A 23,598-nucleotide genomic window follows, 5' to 3' on the forward strand; every position below is an offset into this window, starting at 1 on the left:
AAAACTCAGATGAATTACTGTACTGGAATACCACTGTGAGAACAGGAAGCCTATTAGGATTATTAAGGTCCCCTAATAAAGGGCAAGGGTGTCATCATGATCACCCATCCCGCTACTGGCCAAGATCTGAATAACAGTATGCAGTTTAAACCATTACAGACATCACTAAACAAGAATGTTATGTAACTACTGTCAACACTTATGTATAAAAATGCAATAAATTCTGACTTACTTGAAAGGAAGCACTGCTTTATCAAGATCTTTCATATACATTGGAGGTCCATCAGGTAATTTGCTTATAGTATCAGATTTAACTTCACGTCTTGCTGGGTCTACTCGTGTGTCTCGTTTGGTTGCATGTAAACAACTAGTGTTCATGATATCTTCTAGGCTTTCACCACTTGTATTAACTTCTCCAGTGGCTGTTCCTGTTTGGGTATTATTCCGAGTGTGGTCAGAAGTTGATGTTAGGAGAGATGCTGGAGAGTGAACTGCAGAATTAGTAACTATTACTGCTTTTGAAGTTGGATAATTTAAAGCAACTTCTGTTTCAGGTGTTTGTATCTGATAGACATTGTGTTTAAAATTATTTAACTGAGCACAATTATCTAATTGATTGTACTCACTTATCTCTGTTTCTTCATTTTCTATAACATCTGTAGCATCATAAAAGCATTCTGACATATTACTAGTAGGAGTTTGAGTCCTGGGTATGTCTAGACTTCCATTTGAATTAATTAATTCAGCCTTGGAAAGCATCATGGGATTAGCAAGGTTGTCAGGGAATGTTGGCACGGTGACCTCATCGCTTGATTTATTTCTAGGATTGCGTGTAACAGAGCAGGACACCCTCAGCTCAGCCAGTTCATGGGCAAGCCGTGCAGCCTCTGCATGGTTACCACGAGCAATGGAACCCTCAAGACGTTTTAGAAGTCGGTTGATGTTGAGCGTATTGATCTGTCCTAATGTTGGCTCCTCAGCTCGCAAGGTTGCTGTGGAAATGACTCTGTATTAAAATTATTGATCCAAGAAAAAAAAAAAAGAGTTGAATGTAATGAAACACCATTTTCTGGGTGAGCCCCGGAGGCTTACTGGAGCTATTCAGGCTGAATGGATATGTATAACTTTCTGGCATCAGTCAAAGTGCTTGGAGTTTTTGCCTACCGGGAACCACGAGCCAAAACCTGGCCCCTTCAGAGAGGCACGAGGAGCAATGGCCTATAGAAACCCCCGTGTGGTTAGGAGCATTCTATGTCTGCCATCGACCGAGATAGGCACCCAGAGAGGTAGGCACTCCAAAACAAACCTCTATTCTGGTTAAAATATGGCTACCGAAAGCCGAACGAGTGGACAGAACTCCCCAAACAAAATGATCTAACTAGCATGACATCAAGTCACCGCGCCGCCGTCTGCGCAACACCCCCCCCCTCCCCGGGATGGGAAAGGGGGAGCCCCAGACCCATCCGCCGGCGACCCCAACCTTCAGTTCTTAGGCTGGATGTCAAAATGCATGAAATACACTGCAGACCGGAGGGATGGAGGGATGCCGGGGAGCCTCCAGGACTTCACCCAGAAAATGGTGTTTCATTACATTCAACGCTGGTTTTCTGGGGGGAGCCCTGTCGGCTCCCCGGAGCTACCTCACCACATATAAGTAAAAGAGGGAAGGACCCAGGAGGCGGACGTCATGCGCCCTAACCTAAAAACAAGACCACAGACAAAAAGAAAAAACCCTGCAGACAACCCAGGAGACCCAAACCCCAGAACAGAAATGAGGGAAGGATAGGAACTGGGCAAACTAAAACGTGCATGTGACCCCAGAGGCCAAGATGCCTGTATCATCTGGGCACGCTGTCCTCTTGCAGGGTTTTTATTTTCTTTTTGTTTTCTCTGCCTAGTGGTGGGTCTACCCCTTGTTTGGTTGTACCCTTTTGTTCTTGGTGGCTCTCCGCTTGGCCCCCATGAGTGTACACGTCCCAGGGGTGCAGCTTTTAGCAGTTTGCTTGGTAGCTTTGGGTGCCAATTAGCTGTATCCTTCCTGGGCTACCCTTAGTGAAATACCACGACTAAGAGCCCTGGGAAACCCCACGGGGACTCTGTGGTATGATGGATGCGACCCCTGAGTCCCCTCTCGCTTCATGTGAGGTTGACAGCTGCTCTGTCCCCTTGTCTCTGGGTGACAATCATCAGTAGTACTTCCGCCATGCTGCCTGTAAGGGTTGGTGATTATTTTGACCCAGAGTTGTGTGACGTTTGTTGTTTGTACGTACTCCAGTTCACCCAAGCTACAGATCGTGATATACAAGTGCCGGCAGCTGAAGCGCTGAATGCTAGGTTTAGGTTACTGCAACGCGATAGGTTGGTTGCTGCCCCGGATGCCCCGAGACTGCCCCGTTTTGGTTATAGGGACCTGGACTTGGGGGTGGGAGTTGCTTCGACTTTGGTTCCGTCCACCCCTCCTTGCCCTTCCCCTTTCGGGTTTTCATCCAGTTCTTTCCCCCTTGCTTCCGGCTCCGAAATGTCTGAGGGTTTCGGAGTCAGGGTAGGGTTGGTGTTGAGACTCGGGCGGTCTCGGGGAAGTCCCCCTTCCGGGGTGGTGGTCGAGGCATTCGAGCCTGGTCCTCCACCCGGAGCTTCTGGATCTGACCAGTGGGCCCCACTTTGTTCGTGCTTTATCAGCTTCTCCTGCCTTTTCTTTAGAGGCAGGAGGTTTGGAGGACGGCTCAGCCCCGGGTCCTCGAGGGCGAGGTTCCTGGGGCGAGGGAGTTGACTTGGGTGCCTTGAGCCCCGTTGGACTCCGCCTGGGTTTTTATACCCTCGGACAGATTGGATTTGGCGTCTACCCCTCCACGGGTTCGGTTCCATGATCCCGTGGGTTTTCCGGTCCTGTCCTTCCAAAGGTTTTTGGCTTCCCGCATCCCATCCAGTGGGGTGCGGGAAGCCCTTGAGGCTTACCTCCTGCGCGACCTCGATTATGCTTTCGTAAAGGATGCAACTCTTGTTTCAGCTGCGTTCCCACCTTCGTCAGTTTTTGAGGGGCTACCGGGTCACGCGGCGGTTGCTCGAGGGTTTGTGCGGGGGGCCTGAACTTTGCCATGATGGTCTACCCACCAGGTCGGGTGTGGCTTCATCGGCTGCCCTGGTTCCTTCGGGGACGTCACTTCTGCCTCTTTAGCGACCACTGAGTTCGGCCTCCGGGGACTTTGCACCAGTTGCTTCGTCGCTGGCTTCCTCTTCAGGTTTCTTCGGGGTTCAATGCCTTGGCGCCTACCATAGCCCTCACTCAATGTGTTCACTGATGCGTCGTCTCTGGGCTGGGGCTTTGTGACCAATGCTCACCAGACCGGCCGGGACAGTGGGCTCCGTCCTTCCGTCGAGCTCACATCAACCAGGTATCAACAGCACTGTGTGGGAGTTCATGGTAGTGTGGATGTCGCTTCTGTGGGTTTGGGGGCCAGGTTCTGGCTCATGGACTGGGGCCAGGTTCTGGCTCGTGGTCTGGGGCCAGGTTCTGGCTCGTGGTCTATGGTAGGCAAGAACTCCATGCACATTGATACCAGAAAGTTAATACATCCATATCAGCCTGGAAAGCTCCAGGAAACCTTTGGGTCTCACCCAGAAAATGGCATTTCATTACATTCAACGCTGGTTTTTTAATATAAAATTTCACTCCACCATACTATCTAATGTTTCCAACCTCTCCTCATAGGTCTCATGTTTTAGGTCTGGGGACAGAGATGGGGGGGGGGGGCATCTCTGCACCTTTCTTTGCTTATTGATGGACTTTTAGGAGGAACTGGTATCATACATCTGCTGAATATTCTAATTTAGGTGTTACATATGTTGTGTACCATTTTTAAACATGTCTCCAATACCACTCCTAGTCAGAGTTCTTTAGCATTTTTTTAGATAAATATGACCTGATTTCCTTATTCCACATTCAATAATGTGACACTTATCTACAATGAATTCAATCTGTCATGTGTTGCTTCATTCACTTAAAGGATACCTGATCAACCAGGCTGTGACTCATAAGTCAGCCTGCAAGCAACCGCATCGAAAATCCTGACCAACCAGGAGGCCTAGTTAGAGACCGGGCTATGGGGATGTTCATCCTTGGAATCATCAACAGGTATATGATCATTTTAAAGGGCATGACAGTCATATCAGTTTCTTATTCTTTACTGTAGCTTAGCATGCATTCAAAACATGCTCATATAATTCTACATCCCTTTAACACTTTAGTTTCATGATGACATTCGCGCAGTAATCAAAACAACACACGCAGTTTAGGGCATGACGTTAATGGCGTCATCAATTACTTTCTGCTTATTCTTATTAGTAAGTACTGTATAAACATTGTGAGTGAAAGAATTTACCATTGGGTTGTGTGCTCACGGGCAACACCCGGCCTATCTTGTGGTGCACGGCGGGTGGCCTGCCAGGCCAGGCAAAAGGGTTAACTTCACATACAGAATATAAACAATGAACATTATTGGTGCTAGTACCTATCCCTGCAGAAATACACAAGTGACACTCCTCCAGTTTGATTTATTGCCTCTGATTAATGGTCACCTCTTTATTCTCATAGGAATTATTTCCATCAGTGATAGTAGTCGGTTACCCCTCCTGTGTGTGTTCCAACTTTCAGAATAACCTGTTGTGTAAGACTATCAAATGCCTTTTTCAGATACATATAGATGGTCTGCTTATCCATCTTTATCCTGAAGAATCTGTGTGGTTTTATCTATTAACTGAGTAAATTTGTTACAATCTTCCAGTTTGGAAACTGAACCACTTGTCCATTATTATGTGTGCTGTATTTTCACAATGTAGTTATAGAAAGACATACAGTAAGGTCATGACATCATGACATCCTATTTGCCTTCTATATGTAGATTCATATAGTTTTAAAGCTTCCAATGATGTTGGCACACAATACCCCTCTAGTAGTTTTTTCCAGCAGTTAGCCAATCTAATTTTAAGTGATTTCGGGTGATTTCGGGGCTAAGTGTCCCCGCAGCCCGGTCCTCGACCAGTCCTCCACACCCAGGAAGCAGCTCGTAGCAGCTGTCTAACTCCCAGGTACCTATTTACTGCTAGGTAACAGGAGCATCAGGGTGAAAGAAACATTTTGCCCATTTGTCTCCGGCTTCACCGGGGATCGAACTCGGAACCTCAGGACTACGAATCAAAAGCGCTGTTCACCCAGCTGTGAGGCGTCCTGAGATAAAACCAACGACAGCGCAGGCTTCGAACCTGGCATCTGTGGCCTACCCCGTCAAGCGGAACCACATGCCCCGGCATGACCCTACCTGGAGGAACCCCATCCCCCAGGACCCCCAGAGAACCAACAAGTCGGACATCAGACGAGAGCTGGAAGAAGCTACCTGCAAATACCGCTCAACCGCAGAGTCCGCAAACAGCAAGGGACAAAAGGGTGAAGAAAACCTAAGAGCCAGGGGCCCTAAGCAGATTCCAAGGAGGTGAGCACAACCTGCCAACACGCGAGACATGCAGCAAAAAACAAAGGGGGGGATAGAGAATGGACCACAGCAGGGGGAAGAATGAGGGGCTGTGGACTGAACCAAGGCCGAAGCAACCAACACCCCATAGTCCGGGTCCCTATAAGCAAAGCGGTGCAGCCTCGGGGCATCCTGGGAAGCAACCAACCTAGCACGTTGCAGCAATCTATAACTAGCATGCAACGCCTGAGCCGCCTGCATCCGAATAATGTCATCAGTTGATCGGGTGAATTTAGTCACAAACAAACAATGCTCACAGGACTCAGGGTCGAAGGTGTCACCGATCCAACAGGCAGCATGATGGAGGCATAAAAATGAGCGTCGCCCTGAGACAGAGGGACAGAGTAACCCTCAAACTTGCACAAGGCAAGAGGGGACCCAGGTGTCACATCCATTGGACCCCAGCGCCCCAGTGGAGTTTCTCAGGAGCCCCTAGATTAGTATCACTAAGGGTAAGCTCAGGCAGGGTACTGCTAACCGACGCCCAAGTCTACTAACAAACTTCCAAAACTGAATCTCCAGGATGTGTCCACTCACTGGGGCCAAGCAGGGGGTACCACCATACACTGGAGGTCAAGACCGTAATATATAACTGAGGGCAAGGGACACAAGGCAGACCCCCCACCAGGCAGAAACAAAAAGAAAAAGAAAAACCCCACAAGAGGACAATGTACCCAGGAGGAACAGAGCCAGCCACTGTAATAGGTGAAAACTAGCTGCGCAGTACCCTACGCCTAATAGAGTTTTTGCACTATTGACCGCCCCAACACACTTGGGGCGGTCAATCACCGAGCAACAAAAGGCCAACAGAGATAGACCCCAAGATGACTTGTGGAAGATAACTCCAAGCTCCAAGGGCAGTACTTTCAGGTCATTCAGGGAAGGAAACCCTAAGCACATGCAGCCCGAGTTCCTGTGAATATTACTCCAGCTCGCACACCACCGTAGGAGCAGTACTGAAAACAAGGCACAGCACAACACAGAGAGAATCTGGAGCTGGAGCCACACGACCATGCCACAATCACATCAGCCGAGAACTGGAGGGTAAATCGCCGGCGAGGTGGGTCTGGGGCTCCCCCTTCCCCCATCTGGGGAGGGAGGAGTTGCGCATTCATGGGCACGGCTCGTGTGATGTCATGCTTGTTTGCTCGTTTTTTATTTAGGGAGTTCTGCCCACTCCTTTGTCTATTTTTGCCGTTTTAACCAGAATAGGAGTTTGTTTTGAGGCGTTTACCTTTCTGGGTGCCTGGCCCAGTCGATGGCAGACACAGAATGCTCCAAATCCCATGTGCATTTCTATAGGTCATTGCTCCTCGTGCCTTTCTGAGAGGGGCCAGGTTCTGGTTCGTAGTCCTTGGTAAGCCTAGAACTCCATACACACTGACTGATGCCAAAGTCTAATGATATACATATCAGCCTGGTGAACTCTGGGGAGCTGAAGGGGCTCCCCCAGAAAATTCACCTATGTAAATAAATTATCAAAATCTCTCCAAAGTAGAGCAAGGTCACAGTCAGTCGGCTACACCATCTTCAGTACTATGCTGATGTGTGTAGTGTGCAACTGGATGCCTCTCTGGTGCTTGGGCTCCAGTGTTTTGATGTTGTTACTTATTGGTTGTGTTTGCCATTGTGGGAGTTGCTGTGCACTGTGCAGTGTTGCATGAGCCTGGACATCATGAGTGCTTGGAGCTGCATGTGCACAGGATTATCTTCCCTGTGTGCTCCTCAGTACTTCTCATGCGCTTCAGAGTTCTCTTCTCAGGGGTGTTTGGGAGTCGCTCCCATAGGGGTCCTCCTCACTTCTTCTGGTAGCCCTCACTCAGGTCGGGAGTGACACTGGCTGGAGGAAAAATGGGTACTCGCGGCTGCACTTCAGCACTCCAAGGTCGACCTTCATGACACACTGTTCATGACACAGCCACATGAACTAGGCTGTTTACTTTTCATGCCTAGTTCTGGCATTGCATTCCAGTGCCTGGGATGCACTGCTTGGTTTATCTTTCAGGCCCCCTAGCCTGAATGGTAATCCATGGGCCCACCTGCGGGTTCGGTAGTCCCATGGATATCCCCCTCAAACCAGCTCTCACCTTGTGCAAGTTTCTGGGTTGCTCGTCATTCAGGCCACAGGATGGCATTCAGTCTGTCTGCTTCTGTCATGCTGCCTGTTGGGTTGGTGACACGTTTGGCCCTAAATCCTGTGGGGGTTTCCTCTCCTAATATGGCTCTTCCTTGTGGCTCCCTTGCTGAGGTTATGGCTTATCAGGCAGTTTCTTTGGTTGTGGGTTGATCTCTGATCCCCACATGCTCCCCCACCCCTTTGAGAGGCCAAGAATCTGGTCATTGCTCCCAGCTAGAAGGGTGTGTCACAGATGCCTAGTAAGTTTAAGCCCTGGAGTGCCAGTGCATAAGTTCTGCAAAGCTAACATGGGGGCTACATTAGACAGCATTTTAATACGTTATCACTGGATATAACTAAATCATATCAGACAATTCACTGAAGTATATCTTGGCACATTTTATTTGGGCAATCCAATTTTGACCAGTCAAGAGTTAATTGAACAGTAATTGGATGAAAACATTTTAATTGAGAACAAAATTGGATGAGAACAAAGATGAAATATTCAGAATGTTGTTTTAACCTCACCTGAAGGAGCATTGTGTAGAGGTATGCTACCAAACTGGTACCATAATTTAAGGATATGAGCTATACAGAGGTTAAAAAATTTAAATTAATAATTAGGAAGATAGGAGGAAATGGGGAGACATAACTACAGTAGTTTTAAGTGCATGAAGAAGTGTAAAAATATGGATAAGGAAGAAAGTTTCATTACTCTAGTTACAGATAGAACTTAGAATATAGTCCCAGCAAATGCTAAAGTGATGAAACTTGGTGTTGGGGTGAGGAATCTGATGATAACATATATATCTACTTCAGGTATCAAACACAGAAAAGGACCTGGGAATAGACATCACAGAAGCTTTTCTCCCTAAAGGGGAGAAAGATCCCTTACGGGAAACCACCATCCAATTGGCACGAGTGGTCAAGAGTGGATAAGGGCAAGGGACCTGCACTCAGCGGTTGCAGTAGTGTTAAAAGGGGGCAGAACCAAAAGAGTTCTAGAAAACACACCCTACCCAGCAGGAAAATCATGCAAGTAAGATTCAGGCTCTCACAAACCCTCTCAAGCAACTACCGAGTTGCCCAAAGCTGCCAAAGCGATGGCGACCAAGAATTCCACACGAGGCCCGGCCAAGTCCGAACCTGGGATGACATCAACTTGAACTTTTGCCAGTTCACCAGAAAACTGAATCCAGCAAGTTGGGAGATAACCAGATCCCTGGCTAGCAGACACAAGGACTGACTGGGGGCCCACACCAGCCAGTCATCGAGGTAGGCCAGAATGTGAACACCCCCCTTCCCCCTCCTCCAACAAATGAAGATGAGTCATCACAACCCGAGCCAAGCTGGTGAAAATGCAGAAAGCCAGATTCAAGATGAAGGGAAGAGCCTAGGGTAAGTCTGACCCTCCCACCATGATAAAATCTAACCAATCCCTGAACCTTGGATGAATAGAGATGTGCCAGTGCACATCCCGAATGTCCAGGGATATCATCCAGGAGCCCACCTCAAATACGAGGTGAACCTGGGCCACAGTGGTCATCCAGAATGTGGGGCAAAGGATGAAGTTGTTCAAGCATGAGATATCAAGAATGAACTGGAACTCTGCCGAGCCCCTTTTTGAACTTGGGAAGAGATGGGACACCCACTGAAGAGATGTGGTTATTTTGACCATACGGGAAGCACCCATTCCAAGATGATCCAACACAGGCAAGGGAAAGAGGCCAGATCTAAAAGCCCGAACCCCAGAAAGGGGAGGCCTCAACCACAGGCCACATGAAATCTGAAAAGCCCATGAATCGTGGCAACGGGAGCTGACAAACAGAGCAAGTTGCCCCCCCCATCACCCCATCAAGTGGGTGAACCGCAAAAGGGGGTGAATCGCAAAACGGCCATCATGATCCATAAAAAGCATGATCCTCTGTGAAGTGACAGTACGGCACCAACCAGCAAAGGACGAACCTGCTACAGTAGGTGAATAAAACTTTGAAACTGGCTCCAGCACAGGCCTACCTCAACCAACAGCATGCCTCAGCCCTATGTGACTGCCTCCAGGAACAAGGTTGGAAACCACGAGTAAAAAGATCCAAAATGGACTGACTAGACATGACAGCAGAAGAGAGAAACTCACCATGAACATCCTCAGGAAAGAAAAAAAGGTGAAAAAGTGGAGGAGGACAATAGGGCCAGAATCCAAGCCAATTCTAATGACTGGGCTATGACAGCCAGTCAACATGTGAGGCATGCACTGTAGAATGTGGCCGCCGCCTCCCAAATCACAGGAGAATATAGTTTGGGCAAAGGTGTTAATGATGCAGCAGCAGACACCAAAGCACCCACACCGGGCTCAGAGCCTAGTGCTTCAACATTCTTGTGGAGCATGCAGAGTGGAGCACCACGATGGTCAAAAACCAAATGATCAAAGCCAGATGTGAGTAAGCCCAAAAGCCCTCAGTTATGAGGGATACTGACAGCAAAAGTACTTGGGCATGAAGATGCACCAAGTCCACATTCCAGTAGTGGCTTGGAGCAAACAGGAGAGTAGGAGCAAACAGACAGTAATTGAGTAACACAAAATAGGGCCACCCTTCTTTTCTTATACAGGTAATTATATATATATATTTCCCAGGGTCCCAGACATTGTTGCATTAACAGAGACGAAACTTGAAGAAAATATTTTAAATGAGGTCGTATTCCATAGGGGCTACTGAGGTTGGAGGCATGACAGGAAAACGAGGAAGGGGGAAGACGTGGCTGTGCTGGTGAAAGTACATCTGAAGGTAAGAGAGTTAATACTTGAAAACCCTCGAGAAGTTGACATAATAGCATTGCAGGTCTGGAATCAGGATGATAAACTGATAATTGTAAATGCCTACAGCCCAATAGCAAACAACACATGGACAAAGGAAGAACTGGATGACAAACGAGAGGGCCTCATAATGGTCGTGAGAGAAATTATAGTACAAGCAGATAAAGATAAATCACGACTGTTGGTACTGAGGGTCTTCAACTTTAAAGTAATAGACTGGGAGGCCTATGAAGCAAGAACAGAGGACATTTGGACAGGCAGATTTGTAAACCTCATTCTGGAGATATTCTTGGATCAACACGTCAAGCAGGCCAAAAGAATGGGGGAAAGGGATGTTCCATCAGTACTAGATCTAATATTCACCAGGAAAGACGAGGAGATATTTGACATCCAGTACCATCCTTCCTTCCTTGGGGAAGTGATCATGTCCTGTTGGACATGAAATATGCTTTAAGATATAATCTAGAAGAAAATGGGGACATTGAAACAGTTGTTAAGCTCGATTTCAAGAGAGGACACTAGGGAGAACTTCAAATTTTTTTTAAAGAGTGTAATTGGACAGACGTGTTGCTAAGCAGGGAAGTAAATGAGATGTATGCCAAATTTTGTAAAATACACAAACATTCACACTAAGTTAAGGGAAGTGAAAAAATTGGATGAGAAAAAGGTGCCCTAGTGTTTCCAGGGCAGACAAGAACATTCAAGATGGCCGCTGACAAGAGGAAAAACAAAACAGAGCTTGGTTTTGGTGGATTCAATGAAGAAAGCATTGATATAAGCAGTCTACACAACAAGTTGGCAAAGTTAGATACAATAGTGAACTCTCATGTAGAAATAATCAGTAAATTGAAAGAAAGTAATGACCATTTGTGTAGCAAAGTTGAGGGCTTAGTGAAAGACTTGTGCGAGGACAAGAGAGGGGTAGTGAAGAATAAGGAGAGGAGGAACATGTTCCTGAAAATAGCATACACTAAAGTAGATGGAGTGAAATCGAAGATACTGGAATTAAGTGATGTAATACAGCTGCAGACATCAGACATTGTTGCACTCACAGAGACAAAATTTGAAGATGTTATTTTAAATGAGGTCATATTCCCAAGAGGCTACTCAATTTGGAGATGGGACAAAAAAATTAGGAAAGGTGGTGGTGTTGCTGTACTGGTGAAAGAACACCTAAAGGTGAACGAAATAATGATTACCAATCCACAAGAAGTTGACATAATAGCACTAGAGATCTGCCTTGAGGATGATAAACTAACGATCATAAATGCATATAGTCCACCGTCAAGCAAGACATGGACAAAGGAGGAGCTAGATAGTAAACGAGAGGGTCTTATAACAATAATGAGAGAGATTATAGCGAGAATGGATAAAGATAGATCACGATTGTTGATAGTCGGGGACTTCAACTTGAAATCCATAGACAAGCTATGGATTACTACGAGGATGAGGGAAGGGGACGTTCCCTCCATGCTAGATTTGATATTTATCAGGAAGGAGGAAAAGATATTTGACATTCAGTACCTTCCTTCCTTGGGTAAAAGTGACTATGTCTTTTTGGGAATAAAGTATGTTATGCGTTATAATCTGGAAGAAAATACGTAAGGAGGTTGAAGCAGTTGAAAAACTTGACTTCGGGAGAGGACATTATGATGACCTTAGAAAAATTTGTTAGTGAGTATAATTGGACAGAATTGTTGCTAGGCAAGGAAGTAAATGAGATGTATGTCAAGTTTTGTGAAATATATGATAAAGGCACAAAAAAATGTATACCAAAACAGAGATGCAGAACTAGGAAACAGGATTGGTTCAGCAGAAATTGCAAGAGGGCCAGAGACCAAAAGACACAAAAATGGAATCACTATAGGAAGAGGCCAAACCCCCAAACATACCAGCGATACAAAGATGCGAGAAACAACTACACAGCAGTGAGGAGAGAGGCAGAAAGAAATTTTGAAAAAGGTATTGCAGACAAATGTAAAACAGAATCAGGTCCATTCTATAAATTCATAAACAACAAATATCAGGTATAGAATAATATTCAGAGGTTGAAAATGGGAAATAGATTCACGGAAAATGAAAAGGAAATGCGTGAAACATTAAACAAAAAGTTCCAAAGTGTGTTTGTACAAAATAAAATCTTCAGTGAACCAGACACAATAAGAATTCCAGAGAACAACACAGAGCACATAGAGGTGTCTAAAGACAAAGTGGAAAGAATGCTCAAGGAGCTAAGTAATAACAAAGCAGTTGGTCCAGATGGAGTTTCATCATAGGTTATCTTGAGATTTTGAGATGATTTCGGGGCTTTAGTGTCCCCACGGCCCGGTCCGCGACCAGGCCTCCACCCCCAGGAAGCAGCCCGTGACAGCTGACTAACACCCAGGTACCTATTTTACTGCTAGGTAACAGGGGCATAGGGTGAAAGAAACTTTGCCCATTGTTTCTCGCCAGTGCCCGGGATCGAACCCAGGACCACCGGATCACAAGTCCAGCGTGCTGTCAGCTCAGCCGACCGGCTCCCCAAAACCCCCTGGGTTCTAAGAGAATGTGCACCTGAGCTCAGCATTCCACTTAATTAACTGATTTTTCAGGCATCCCTGTTTATAGGAGTTGTAGCTGATGTGTGGAAAAGGCTAACATAGTTCCAATCTACAAAAGTGGCAGCAGGGAAGACCCCCTTAATTAGAGACCTGTATCATTGACAAGTGTCATAGTCAAAATATTGGAAAAAATAATTATAACTAAATGGGTAGAACACCTGGAAAAAAACGATATAATATCAGACAGACAGTATGGTTTTTGATCTGGAAGATCCTGTGTAACGAACTTACTCAGTTTCTATGATCGAGCCACAGAGATTTTACAGGAAAGAGATGGTTGGGTTGACTGCATCTATCTGGACCTAAAAAAGGCTTTCGACAGAGTTCCACATAAGAGGGTTGTTCTAGAAACTGGAACATATTGGAGGGGTGACAGGTAAGCTTCTAACATGGATGAAAAATTTCCTGACTGACAGAAAAATGAGGGCCATAATCAGAGACAATGTATCGGATTGGAGGAATGTCACGAGTGGAGTACCACAGGGTTCAGTTCTTGCACCGGTAATGTTCATTGTCTACATAAATGATCTACCAGTTGGAATACAGAATTATATGAACATGTTTGCTGATGATGCTAAGATAATAGGGAAGATAAGAAACCTAGATGATTGTCATACCCTTCAAGAAGACCTGGACAAAATAAGTATATGGAGCAACATTTGGCAAATGGAATTTAATGCGAATAAATGCCATGTTATGGAATGTGGAATTGGAGAACATAGACCCCACACAACGTATAAATTATGTGAGAAATCTTTAAAGAATTCTGACAAAGAAAGGGATCTAAGGGTGGTTCTAGATAGAAAACTGTCACCTGAGGACCACATTAAGAACATTATACGAGGAGCCTATGCTACACTTTCTAACTTCAGATATTGTTTTTCAATTTCAACATGGATGGAGAAATACTAAAAGAAATTGTTCACGAGTTTTGCTAGACCAAAGCTGGAATATGCAGCGGATTTATAGTGCCCATATCTTAAGAAGCACATCAACAAACTGGAAAAGGTGCAAAGACATGCCACTAAGTGGCTCCCAGAACTGAAGGACAAGAGCTACGAGGAGAGGTTAGAGGCATTAAATATGCAAAAACTAGAAGATAGAATAAAAAGAGACGATATGATCACTACATACAAAATAGTAACAGGTATCGATAAAATTGATAGGGAAGAATTCCTGAGACACGGAACTTTTAGAACAAGAGTTCATAGATTTAAACTCACAAAACAAAGCTGCCGGAGAAATATAAGAAAATTCACTTTTGTAAACAGAGTGGTAGACGGTTGGAACAAGATAGGTGAGAAGGTGGTGGAGGCCAAAACTGTTAGTAATTTCAAAGCGTTATATGACAAAGAGTGCTGGGGAGAAGGGACACCACGAGCATAGCTCTCATCCTATAACTACACTTAGGTAATTTACCCAGAATGTGCCAACAGGTTCACTCTGGTGAATCCTGTTTCTTATGATCTTATCTTAGAGCTGGAAGATCAACACCCAAATTAGTCAAAGGGACACCTGGAAGAACTTATAGAAGCACACATGCAGTGAGCTAGATAGGAAAATAGCTAAATCTGAATCTATACATGAGTTCAAAACTAGACATGATAGAGATCAACTGTATGTCAAACAAGGGAAGATTAATTAGTGGGCACAGGAGCTGAAGTTTATCTACATCAAACACAACTAGGTGAGTACAAACACACACATGCACACTAACAGGATTGGTTCAACAAAAATTGTGAGAGGGCCAGAGAGTAATAGACAAGAAAATGGGTACATTATAGGAAGAGGCCAAACATACCAGCACTACAAACAAGCAAGAAACAAATACACAGCAGTGAAGAAAGAGGCAGAAATGAATTTTGAGAAAAGGGTAGCAGACAAATGTACAACAGATCCAAGCCTTTTCTATAAATTCATTAAAAGCAAACTGCATGTAAAGGATAAAATCCATTTTTATTTGATAAGAGATTAAGAATAGGGGAATAGGTTCAATGAGAATGAAAAAAATGTGTGAAACACTAAATGAACAGTTCCAAAGTGTGTTTGCTCAAAATGAGGATTTCAAAGAGCCAGATACAATGCTAATTCCAGAAAATACCATAGAAAACATAGAGGTACTGTATCTCGAGACAAAGTGGAAAATTTACTCATGGGGCTAGGTAGAAATAAAATAGTTGGACCTGAAGGAGTTTCATCTTGGGTGCTGAGAATGTGCAACTGAGCTGAGTATTCCACTTCAATTGATATTCCAGACATCTTTGTCCACAGGAATCATAGCACATATTTGGAAAAGGTAAACATAGTTCCAATCTACAAAAATGGTAACATAGAAAACCCTCTAAATTATAGACCCGTATAATTCCAAGGAGTGGTAATCAAAACACTAGAAACAATAGTTAAAACCAAATGGGTAGAACACCTGGAGAGTAATGACATAATAACAGACAGTCAGTGTGGTTTTTGAAAAGGAAGATCCTGTGTAACAAATCTACTTATTTTTTATCATCTTACCTGACCTTGGAAAAATTAATATTTCCCTTGGAAAAATTAAGCATACTTTTGACTTTGGGGAAAAGAAGGTAATGATTCAACTGTATAAATCTCTGATGCACTCTCATTTGGAGTACTGTATCCAAGCATGGAAACTCATTTTCAGAAGGACATAGTTGCTCTGGAAAAAGTGCAACACCAGGCAACAAAAGTCATTCCAGGGCTAAGTCGTCTCTTTTAATAGGAATGGTTGAAGGCCACAGGGCTAACACTGCAAACCAGGCATGACAGGGCAGATCTCATTGAAACTTTTCAAAATACTGAGCAAGTTTGAGGATGTTGATCCAGACAATTTATTCAAAAGGTCAGATGTAGCACAAGGAGCAACAGTTTCAAGCTCAACAAGCTACAATGTAGGACTGAGAATAAGAGATGCTTTTTCAACCACAGGGTTATAACCCATGGAACCGCCTTCCCACCGAAGCCGTAAATGCCAAAACTGTGTTAAGTTTTAAAATCTACAGGGAAAAGGTCATCAAGGCAAATCGGGGACCTTTGACAAACCACCAGCTTCCTGTCCTCGTCAAGGCCACTAGGGTTAGTGACCTTCAGGTAAATCAGGTAAAATAAAAGCAAGAATCGACCAAATTTACAAAGAGGAATTTTTGAAACCAGCAACTTCAAGAACAGTCACAGATTCATGCTAAGGAAACAAAAGGAATAAAAAAATATTAACAAGTTTTCTTTTGCAGAATGGTAGACAATTGGTACAAGTTAAGTGAGAAGATGGTAGAGGCCAAAACCATTAATAGTTTCAGAGCATTATATGAGAAAGTATGAGAAGATGGGACACCACGAGTGTAGCTCTTGTCCTGTATCTACACTTAGGTAATTACACACACATCAGAAAGTTCCCTTTTGCAAACAGAGTGGTAGGTGAGAAGTTAAGTGAGGTGGTGGTGGAGACCAGTAGTTTCAAAGCGTTATATGATAAAGAGTGCGGAGAAGATAAGACACTACGAGCATAGCTCTCGTCCTATAACTACACTTAGGTAATTAAACACACACACACACACACACATAAGCCCCACCTTGGTCACCACTCTTAGATGATTCACTTCATATTCGTTGATCTACTACCGTTTACCAAATATCTGAGCCATAATAGTTCAGTGTTTGAATTACCTTATACAGTATCAGTATTTAATTTGTCTATTCATTCATTTGGTTTCAATGAAGTCAGATACTGCTGGGAAAATGATTAGATATACTGTATTGGCTACCATGACTCATCTAGAATATAAAAGAATGGCAGATATACTATCTTTGATGTAAAATAATATTTATAGTTTTAATATAAAACTTGTATATGCATTTTCTTATTTAAAAACTTATACAATATATTTAAAGTGTATCAAAACCAAAGACACTAAATCCACCAGCCTTATTTCTTACCTTTAAATGTTGCAATGCCATCAGCCTCTGTGAGCTGGCGACTCAGTCTCTCGACTTCTTTCTTTTCCACCTGGCCATGATTCCCAAGCACAACCCCCACCTCTGGCACCGTCTCTCTGGTGTTATCAGAAAAGGATGTTAGGGATATGGAGGGCTCAATAATAATCTCTGGCATCAAAGGAAATGCCATTTCTCTTGGTGGAATTGGTGACTGGGTGATGCTTTGACTCTCAGTAGCTGTTGAGAGGCTGGTAGTACTGATGATGCTCAAACTCTCACCATTTGGTGAAGGGGTGACGGGACTGGTGATGCTTCGGCTTTCAGTGGTTGGTGAACATTCACTGTGCTGTGCCTCTATTGTCTCAAAATCTTTAGCTTGGATTAACTCAAAAGTTCCTGATCCTATGGACATGGAGCGTTTGCGTTGTTCCGTATAAAGCACTCCTCCTTTGATGATTCCCTCAGAGAGATCCATTGAATGGGAACTCAATTTAGGATCAATAGGAGGTTTCCTAGATGTTGGTTCATTATTAAGGTTAGGATGAAGGTTTGATTGCAAAACTGGTGTTGGGTTAGTGCTGCTGATGGAAATAGTAGCTTGGCTGGCAGTGGTGTTGTTAAAAACATTCTTGCTTGTTTGCAATGAGGATGCTCTGGACACTGCTATAAACCGAGGTTTTTTCTTTGCTGCTTCTTTCCTCATTCTCTGTTTTTCGATTTTTTCTAACTCTGCTATGGCAGCCATTTCATCAAATTTAGCAATGGCAGAAAATACTTCTGTGTCCCTTGGGACATCAGATTTAAATTGTTGTCTGGTGCCATCTCTGGTCTCATTCTGTGATCTCAGTAATTCTGGACTGCTGGTTTCAGAATTCAATTGCTCGAAAATTTGTGTTCTTCCTATGATATTACCAAATGACCTTCTGCGAGTTACTCGTGGCTTTTCTTTTTTGGCTTGTTGCAATTGTTCAAACTGATTAAAAATGCTAACTACATTACGCACAGCACCACTTGGCTTTAAGACTTGTGGTTTACGGAAATGTTTGCTGTAGAAAGAAGTTTCTTCTTCATGCTGAGATTCACTTTCTCTGACAATCAATTCTGGTTCTGTCGGCAAACTTGCAGCACTAATACTATTTAACTCATTTATCTTATCATCTTCCAGCTCAGTTTTGTTTGGTTTAATTTTTTTTTTTTTGTCTCCGTGTTTTTTTTTATTTCTTTTTTCATGATGATTCTCTAATGTGCATGCTTCACTGTGGTTAATTTCATTGTCAGCATGGCTGTTTTCTTGGAATTTTGCTATCCTCACTTTTCTCAACTGTTCCATATCAGGTTCTTTGTTTAACCCTTCACTGGTGTGTGCTTCTTTAACAGTAAATTCTAAAGTTTTCAACTCATTGTCAGTCTGTAATGAATTCAAGCTCTGAATATATGTGTCAGGAGGACCTGAAGCAGTACCAAAGAATATTGTCTTTGGCTTTGCACCCTTGCCTCTGACTTTTACTTCTTGGGATGTACAAACTGCTGTAGCCCCACATTCATTCCTCAAACTTGTTATAATTTTTCCATATGGTTCTTCAGCTTCAGAAACACTAATTTCTGTGGGCTTAATGGTTTCTGAATTTAAAGTGGAACAATCTTTCATATCACCAACAGTGCCTTTGACATGCTCATCAAATGTTTTGAAATATTTCTGCAACTCTCTCTCCCAGTTAATATCCTTCTTTTTTTTGTCTCGGGAAGACTTTTGATCCCCATCAGGAGACTGACCAGTGTCTGGTACTATATCAGTGCCCCCTAAAGCTTCTTTAAAACCTTCTGGGTTACCTTCATCATGGATAACCGTCACAGGACTTTCATCAGAGATACTTGGATGTGAACTAATGTGATCTGAGGTGAAGGACTTCCCATCCTCGTCCACTCGCTTGGGGTTGGCAGGTCTACGCATCATACATGCCTCACACTGAAGTCTCCATGGCAGATTGATCAGAGTACACACCTCACATACCCACTTCAACTTGCGCTCTATTCCTTCGTTTAGGTCAATAGGAGGTGGTGGGGCCACATCCACATGTCTAGCTCCTTCATGTTCTGTCGCATTTTGCCAAATCTCAAAACTATTTCTGTCCCTCAATAAGAGGACCTCATCACGAATCTTATCTGCTTTTCTCTTATCTCTATTTTTTGCTGCTTCCTCTTCTTCATTATTGATCTTTTGAATTTCTTGTCTAACATCTGCTAACTCTTGCATGATCTCCCGAGCATCTGTCGAACTAAGACGGAACTCATAGTTAGCATCACTGTTAATCTCATCATGGACAGATTCCCTTCTTCCCCTCCCGTTAACAGATGAAGGTACAGGAAGGTCTTCATAAATATCATCTGCTGGAGTCGTAGCACTTGATGTCATAGACTCGGATGCCTCTATGATAGTGGAAACATCTGGTGAGAAAAAGTTATTCATACGAAGACCAAAATTTTTGTTCATTCTCCGAAACTGGATCAGAGGTTCACTACCAACAGGTAAATCATCCTCTATTTCTTCTTCACTTAATTCCTCATATGATACCATTTTCTTGTTCTCTCTGACCCCAGCAAGTATTGGTGAATTTCTATTTTTTGGCTCATTAGGGATTTGGGTATCCTTAGCGAGCCGGTAAAACAATTCTGCATCAAATGTTGCTCTTTGCATTGGTGATTCCCGAGAGGGAGGCTGGGTAGGATCTAATGTGACCGTGGCTTCTTGAACATGTGGAGAATAACTAAGATGTGTGGTGGCAATTTTTGTCTTAAGAGAATTTGATTCTTGAGATGCACTGGATAAATCAAGCAGTGCAGGATCAGACACATTTGGATTATTTTCAGTGGAATGATGGAAGGTACTTTCTTTTTCATCAATTCTAAGTGTTGCCTGTTTTGAGTAGCTTTGTGGAAGAGTTAGATCTGGCCCAGAGTCACCAAAGTTATCGTAAATACCATTTATGTGATTTGGAAATGCATGTTCAGTATCTTCTCTGCCATTGTCTAACGAGCCCACTGTTTCAGAACTCAAAGTACTTGTATCAAACATTTCACTTTTGCTTTCATTTCTAGTTCTTGGCATGAAATCTGTCTGAGTCAGAATGTGAGGTTCACTAGACTTATAAAACTTGCTGTCATAGGTCTTCTTCTGTGCCCTACGTTGCTCTAATTCCCTCTGCATTTGCTCTGAGGCAGCTCGGTCCAGCTCACTTATATTAGCCAATAATGATACTTGAGATTTACGTTTTTCCTTTCTATCATCATCCTTTGATTTCTTCAGTGTACCTGCATCACTGTCAAAGCTTTTACTTTTCCTAAAAGTCCCACTTAAACTGAGTTTACTTCGTGAAAACTGAATATCAGGCATCCAGCTATCATAAGCTTTTTCTTTCTTATTAACTGCTCTTGAATCTTTATTACACTCCTTATCTTTACTTTTTTTCCGTTTATACCAGGGACGTGGAGAAAGAGTCAGTTTGCCAGTATCAGGTATGGCAGGGCTGGAGGAAGACTTGGTGATGTCCTGCCTGAGAAAGCCACTCTCCAGTCTGATGGACTCGCCAGAATACTGACTGCTGGAGGCAATACTGCTGCTCTGTGACTTTAATGTAGTAGAAGCTGAGGATGGAGACTGAGAGAGACAACTTCCGGAGGAAACAGAGCTTACTGGTCGATCACTTTTCTCAAGAACAACACTAGGTACCTGGTGCTTCGTTTGGCAATCTCTGGCGAGTGTTGATGTATTATCTTTACTATAATTTATAGTAACTGCCTCTACAGTTGTCTGCCCAGGTGGCAGTGGAGCTCTTCTCTTGACTCTAGTATATATCAAACCTTCACTCTTTGATTTCTGGAGCTTCCTACCTTCTGGCACCTGACAATTTACACTTGGTAAGTCTTGTTCCAAGGCTATGCTGGGTCTTGTTTCCCTTGCTGGAAGACTGGTACAGCTTTTCTGTGACCTTAGTGATTCAGAATCACTTGTCTTTGGTGATCCAGGTGGTTGGGGCGCTGCCCTCTTTTTTCGACTCAGTGTTGTCCCTCGAGACCCAGGCATCGACAACGTATCTGAGGCACTTACTAATGATTGTCTCCTGTCTCCCTCCTCATGACAGGTCTCTGAGTTATGTTCAAGTGAAGAGACCCTTGTAAATAGTTTGTATTGTCGGGTAATTCCAAATTGAGGCTGTTTTTTTGAAGACATCTTTTTGTGTGTGTCAGCACTTTTACTTCTCATGATGGGAACATGAGCAAAACCACTGGCAGAGCTAGACAGACTGTTGACACTGCCTGCACTTGCATTGCTCATGCGGTCCACTGATGTAGATCTTTTCTTCTTGTCCCGATTAATAAACCAGCGAAATATATTTAGAAAACCAGATGTTTTCTCTCTCTTAAGCGGAAAGTGTCTATCACCCATGGAGTACCGCCCAGGAGAACTCATGTACTTAGATATATCGCTTGCTGTCGTGGATGCACTTGAAGAACTAAGCTTTTTCCCGTGGTGTCTTTGGTAATCATTAAGTGTTGGACTTGATGGAGTTGATACACTGGGTTGTCGGTTCTGCCCTAACGCTCCTGAAGTATCATTTAATTTGCCTTCGGACACCAGTGTAGATTTTCTAACCATCGTTTCTCCAAAATAAGCCAAGCCATCATACCAGTCCTCATCAGTACCCCCTCTCCCTGGGCCACCTAGTCTACCACTCTTCACACAATCACTTGCCATCATCTTATAGTCCTCATCATCACTGTCATGTTTGTTTTCCTGAGACATGTCCTGAGCCCCTTTTTGTACAAGCTTTGCAGCTAGCACTTCCTTCTTACTTTTGCTCGTGCAGGAGTAGCCAGTAGAAGCATATACTGTGGTGTTGGTGGCTGTGGTTGTAGCAATTGTAGAGGGTGAATATATGGAAGAAGTTATGACAGAAATGGAGTTTATGCTCTGGTCATGCAGGTGGGTGTGATGTTGCTTCGTCGTCTTGCTGCCGCCGATGCCCGAGCTCCCAGGATGAATTACTTCATATCCACTTTGCTGTAAGGAAAAACCCATGAATTGTATGTTTTAAATCTAAATTTTGTTTCAGCATGGGAAAACAAGCATCATTAATAGCACCTGTCCTATATTTTGTACCAAGTCTAATAACAATTTATAATTATTCATGTTTTTCTGAGCCATCCTACTTAGTTGCTCCCTAAGGCAAGATTCTACTGGTCCCATGAATACGATCATGTTGAGTCAGGGCAGCTTGTCAACCCACACTGCAGTAGCAACAATCTTATTAAACATTCCTTCGCAGCATTCTGGTGCTAAGGATACACTAGAGCAGGATTGGCAAACCTATGGCATGCGTGCCCAGAGTGGCGAACCTATGGCATGCATGCCCAGAGTGGCGAACCTATGGCATGCATGCCCAGAGTGGCGAACCTATGGCATGCATGCCCAGAGTGGCGAACCTATGGCATGCATGCGCTCAGAGTGGCGAACTTATGGCATGCATGCCCAGACTAGCAAACCTATGGCATGCATGCCCAGAGTGGCGAACCTATGGCATGCATGCCCAGAGTGGCAAACCTGTGGCATGTGTGCCCAGAGTGGCGAACCTATGGCATGCATGCCCAGAGTGGCAAACCTATGGCATGCGTGCCCAGTGGCAAATCTATGGTATGCGTGCCCAGAGTGGCACAGAAACAGAATTTGGTGGCACATGGCATGCAGTGGTTCCCCTTGATTCTTTAAACCCAACCCCACCCATATTAAATATAGAAATGTTTAACAGACAGGCCGACCTTTCAAAAATAGTTGCTGTGACAAATGATGGTGCACCCAACATGACTGGTAAAGAAGCAGGTTTTATAAATGTGTTTACAATATACAGTATGGTGTATAGAGCACCACTTGGCAAATGGAATTTAATGTGAATAAATGCCATGTTATGGAATGTGGAATAGTACATAAACCACACACAACCTACAAATTATGTGGAAAACATTAAAATAAAATCTGATAAAGAAAGAGATCTAGGGGTGGATATAGATAGAAAACTATCACCTGAGGACCACATAAACAACATCGTGCAAAGAGCCTATGCTACAATTTCCCCATTTCAGAATTGCTTTCAAATACATGGATGGTGAAATACTAAAGAAATTGTTCAAGACCTTTGTTAGACCAAAGCTGGAATATGCAGCGGTTGTATGGTGCCCTTACCTTAAGAAGCACATCAACAAACTGGAAAAGGTGCAAAGACATGCAACTAAATGGCTCCCGGAACTGAAGGACTAGAACTACGAGGAGAGATTAAAGGTGTTAAATATGCCATAACTGGAAGATAGAAGAAAAAGAGGCACTATGATCATTACGTACAAAATAGTAACAGGAATCGATAAAACTGATAGGGAAGAATTCCTGAGACCTGGAACTTCAAGAACATGAGGTCATTGATTTAAACTAACTACACAAAGGTGCCGAAGAAATACAAGAAAATTCATTTTCGCAAACAGAGTGGTAGACGGTTGGAACAAGTTAGGTGAGAAGGTGGCGGAGGCCAAAACTGCCTGTAATTTCAA

At 43.7% G+C, this 23,598-nt stretch overlaps 1 protein-coding gene across 5 annotated transcripts in view; it reads right to left on the minus strand.

The window, feature by feature from the left end:
- The window catches only part of LOC123754430 (uncharacterized), a 104,415-nt gene that overhangs the window by 40,568 nt on the left and 40,249 nt on the right, over window positions 1–23,598 (minus strand). For 3 of the 5 annotated variants that reach the window (XR_011229062.1, XM_045736836.2, XM_045736835.2), the window contains exons 5-7: window positions 17,005–22,063; window positions 10,817–10,882; window positions 233–992 (exon numbers count right to left, since the gene is read on the minus strand). Coding sequence is in view for 4 of the 5 variants with exons in the window: in XM_045736836.2 (XP_045592792.2) it covers window positions 233–992; window positions 10,817–10,882; window positions 17,005–22,063 (5,885 nt within the window). In the remaining variant the exon portion in view is untranslated. The remainder of the gene's footprint in view (window positions 1–232; window positions 993–10,816; window positions 10,883–17,004; window positions 22,064–23,598) is intronic. The other 2 variants (XM_069326520.1, XM_069326519.1) reach the window with 2 other exon arrangements.

This window comes from Procambarus clarkii, chromosome 18 (genome assembly GCF_040958095.1).
Source record: "Procambarus clarkii isolate CNS0578487 chromosome 18, FALCON_Pclarkii_2.0, whole genome shotgun sequence".
Lineage (NCBI taxonomy): Eukaryota > Metazoa > Arthropoda > Malacostraca > Decapoda > Cambaridae > Procambarus > Procambarus clarkii.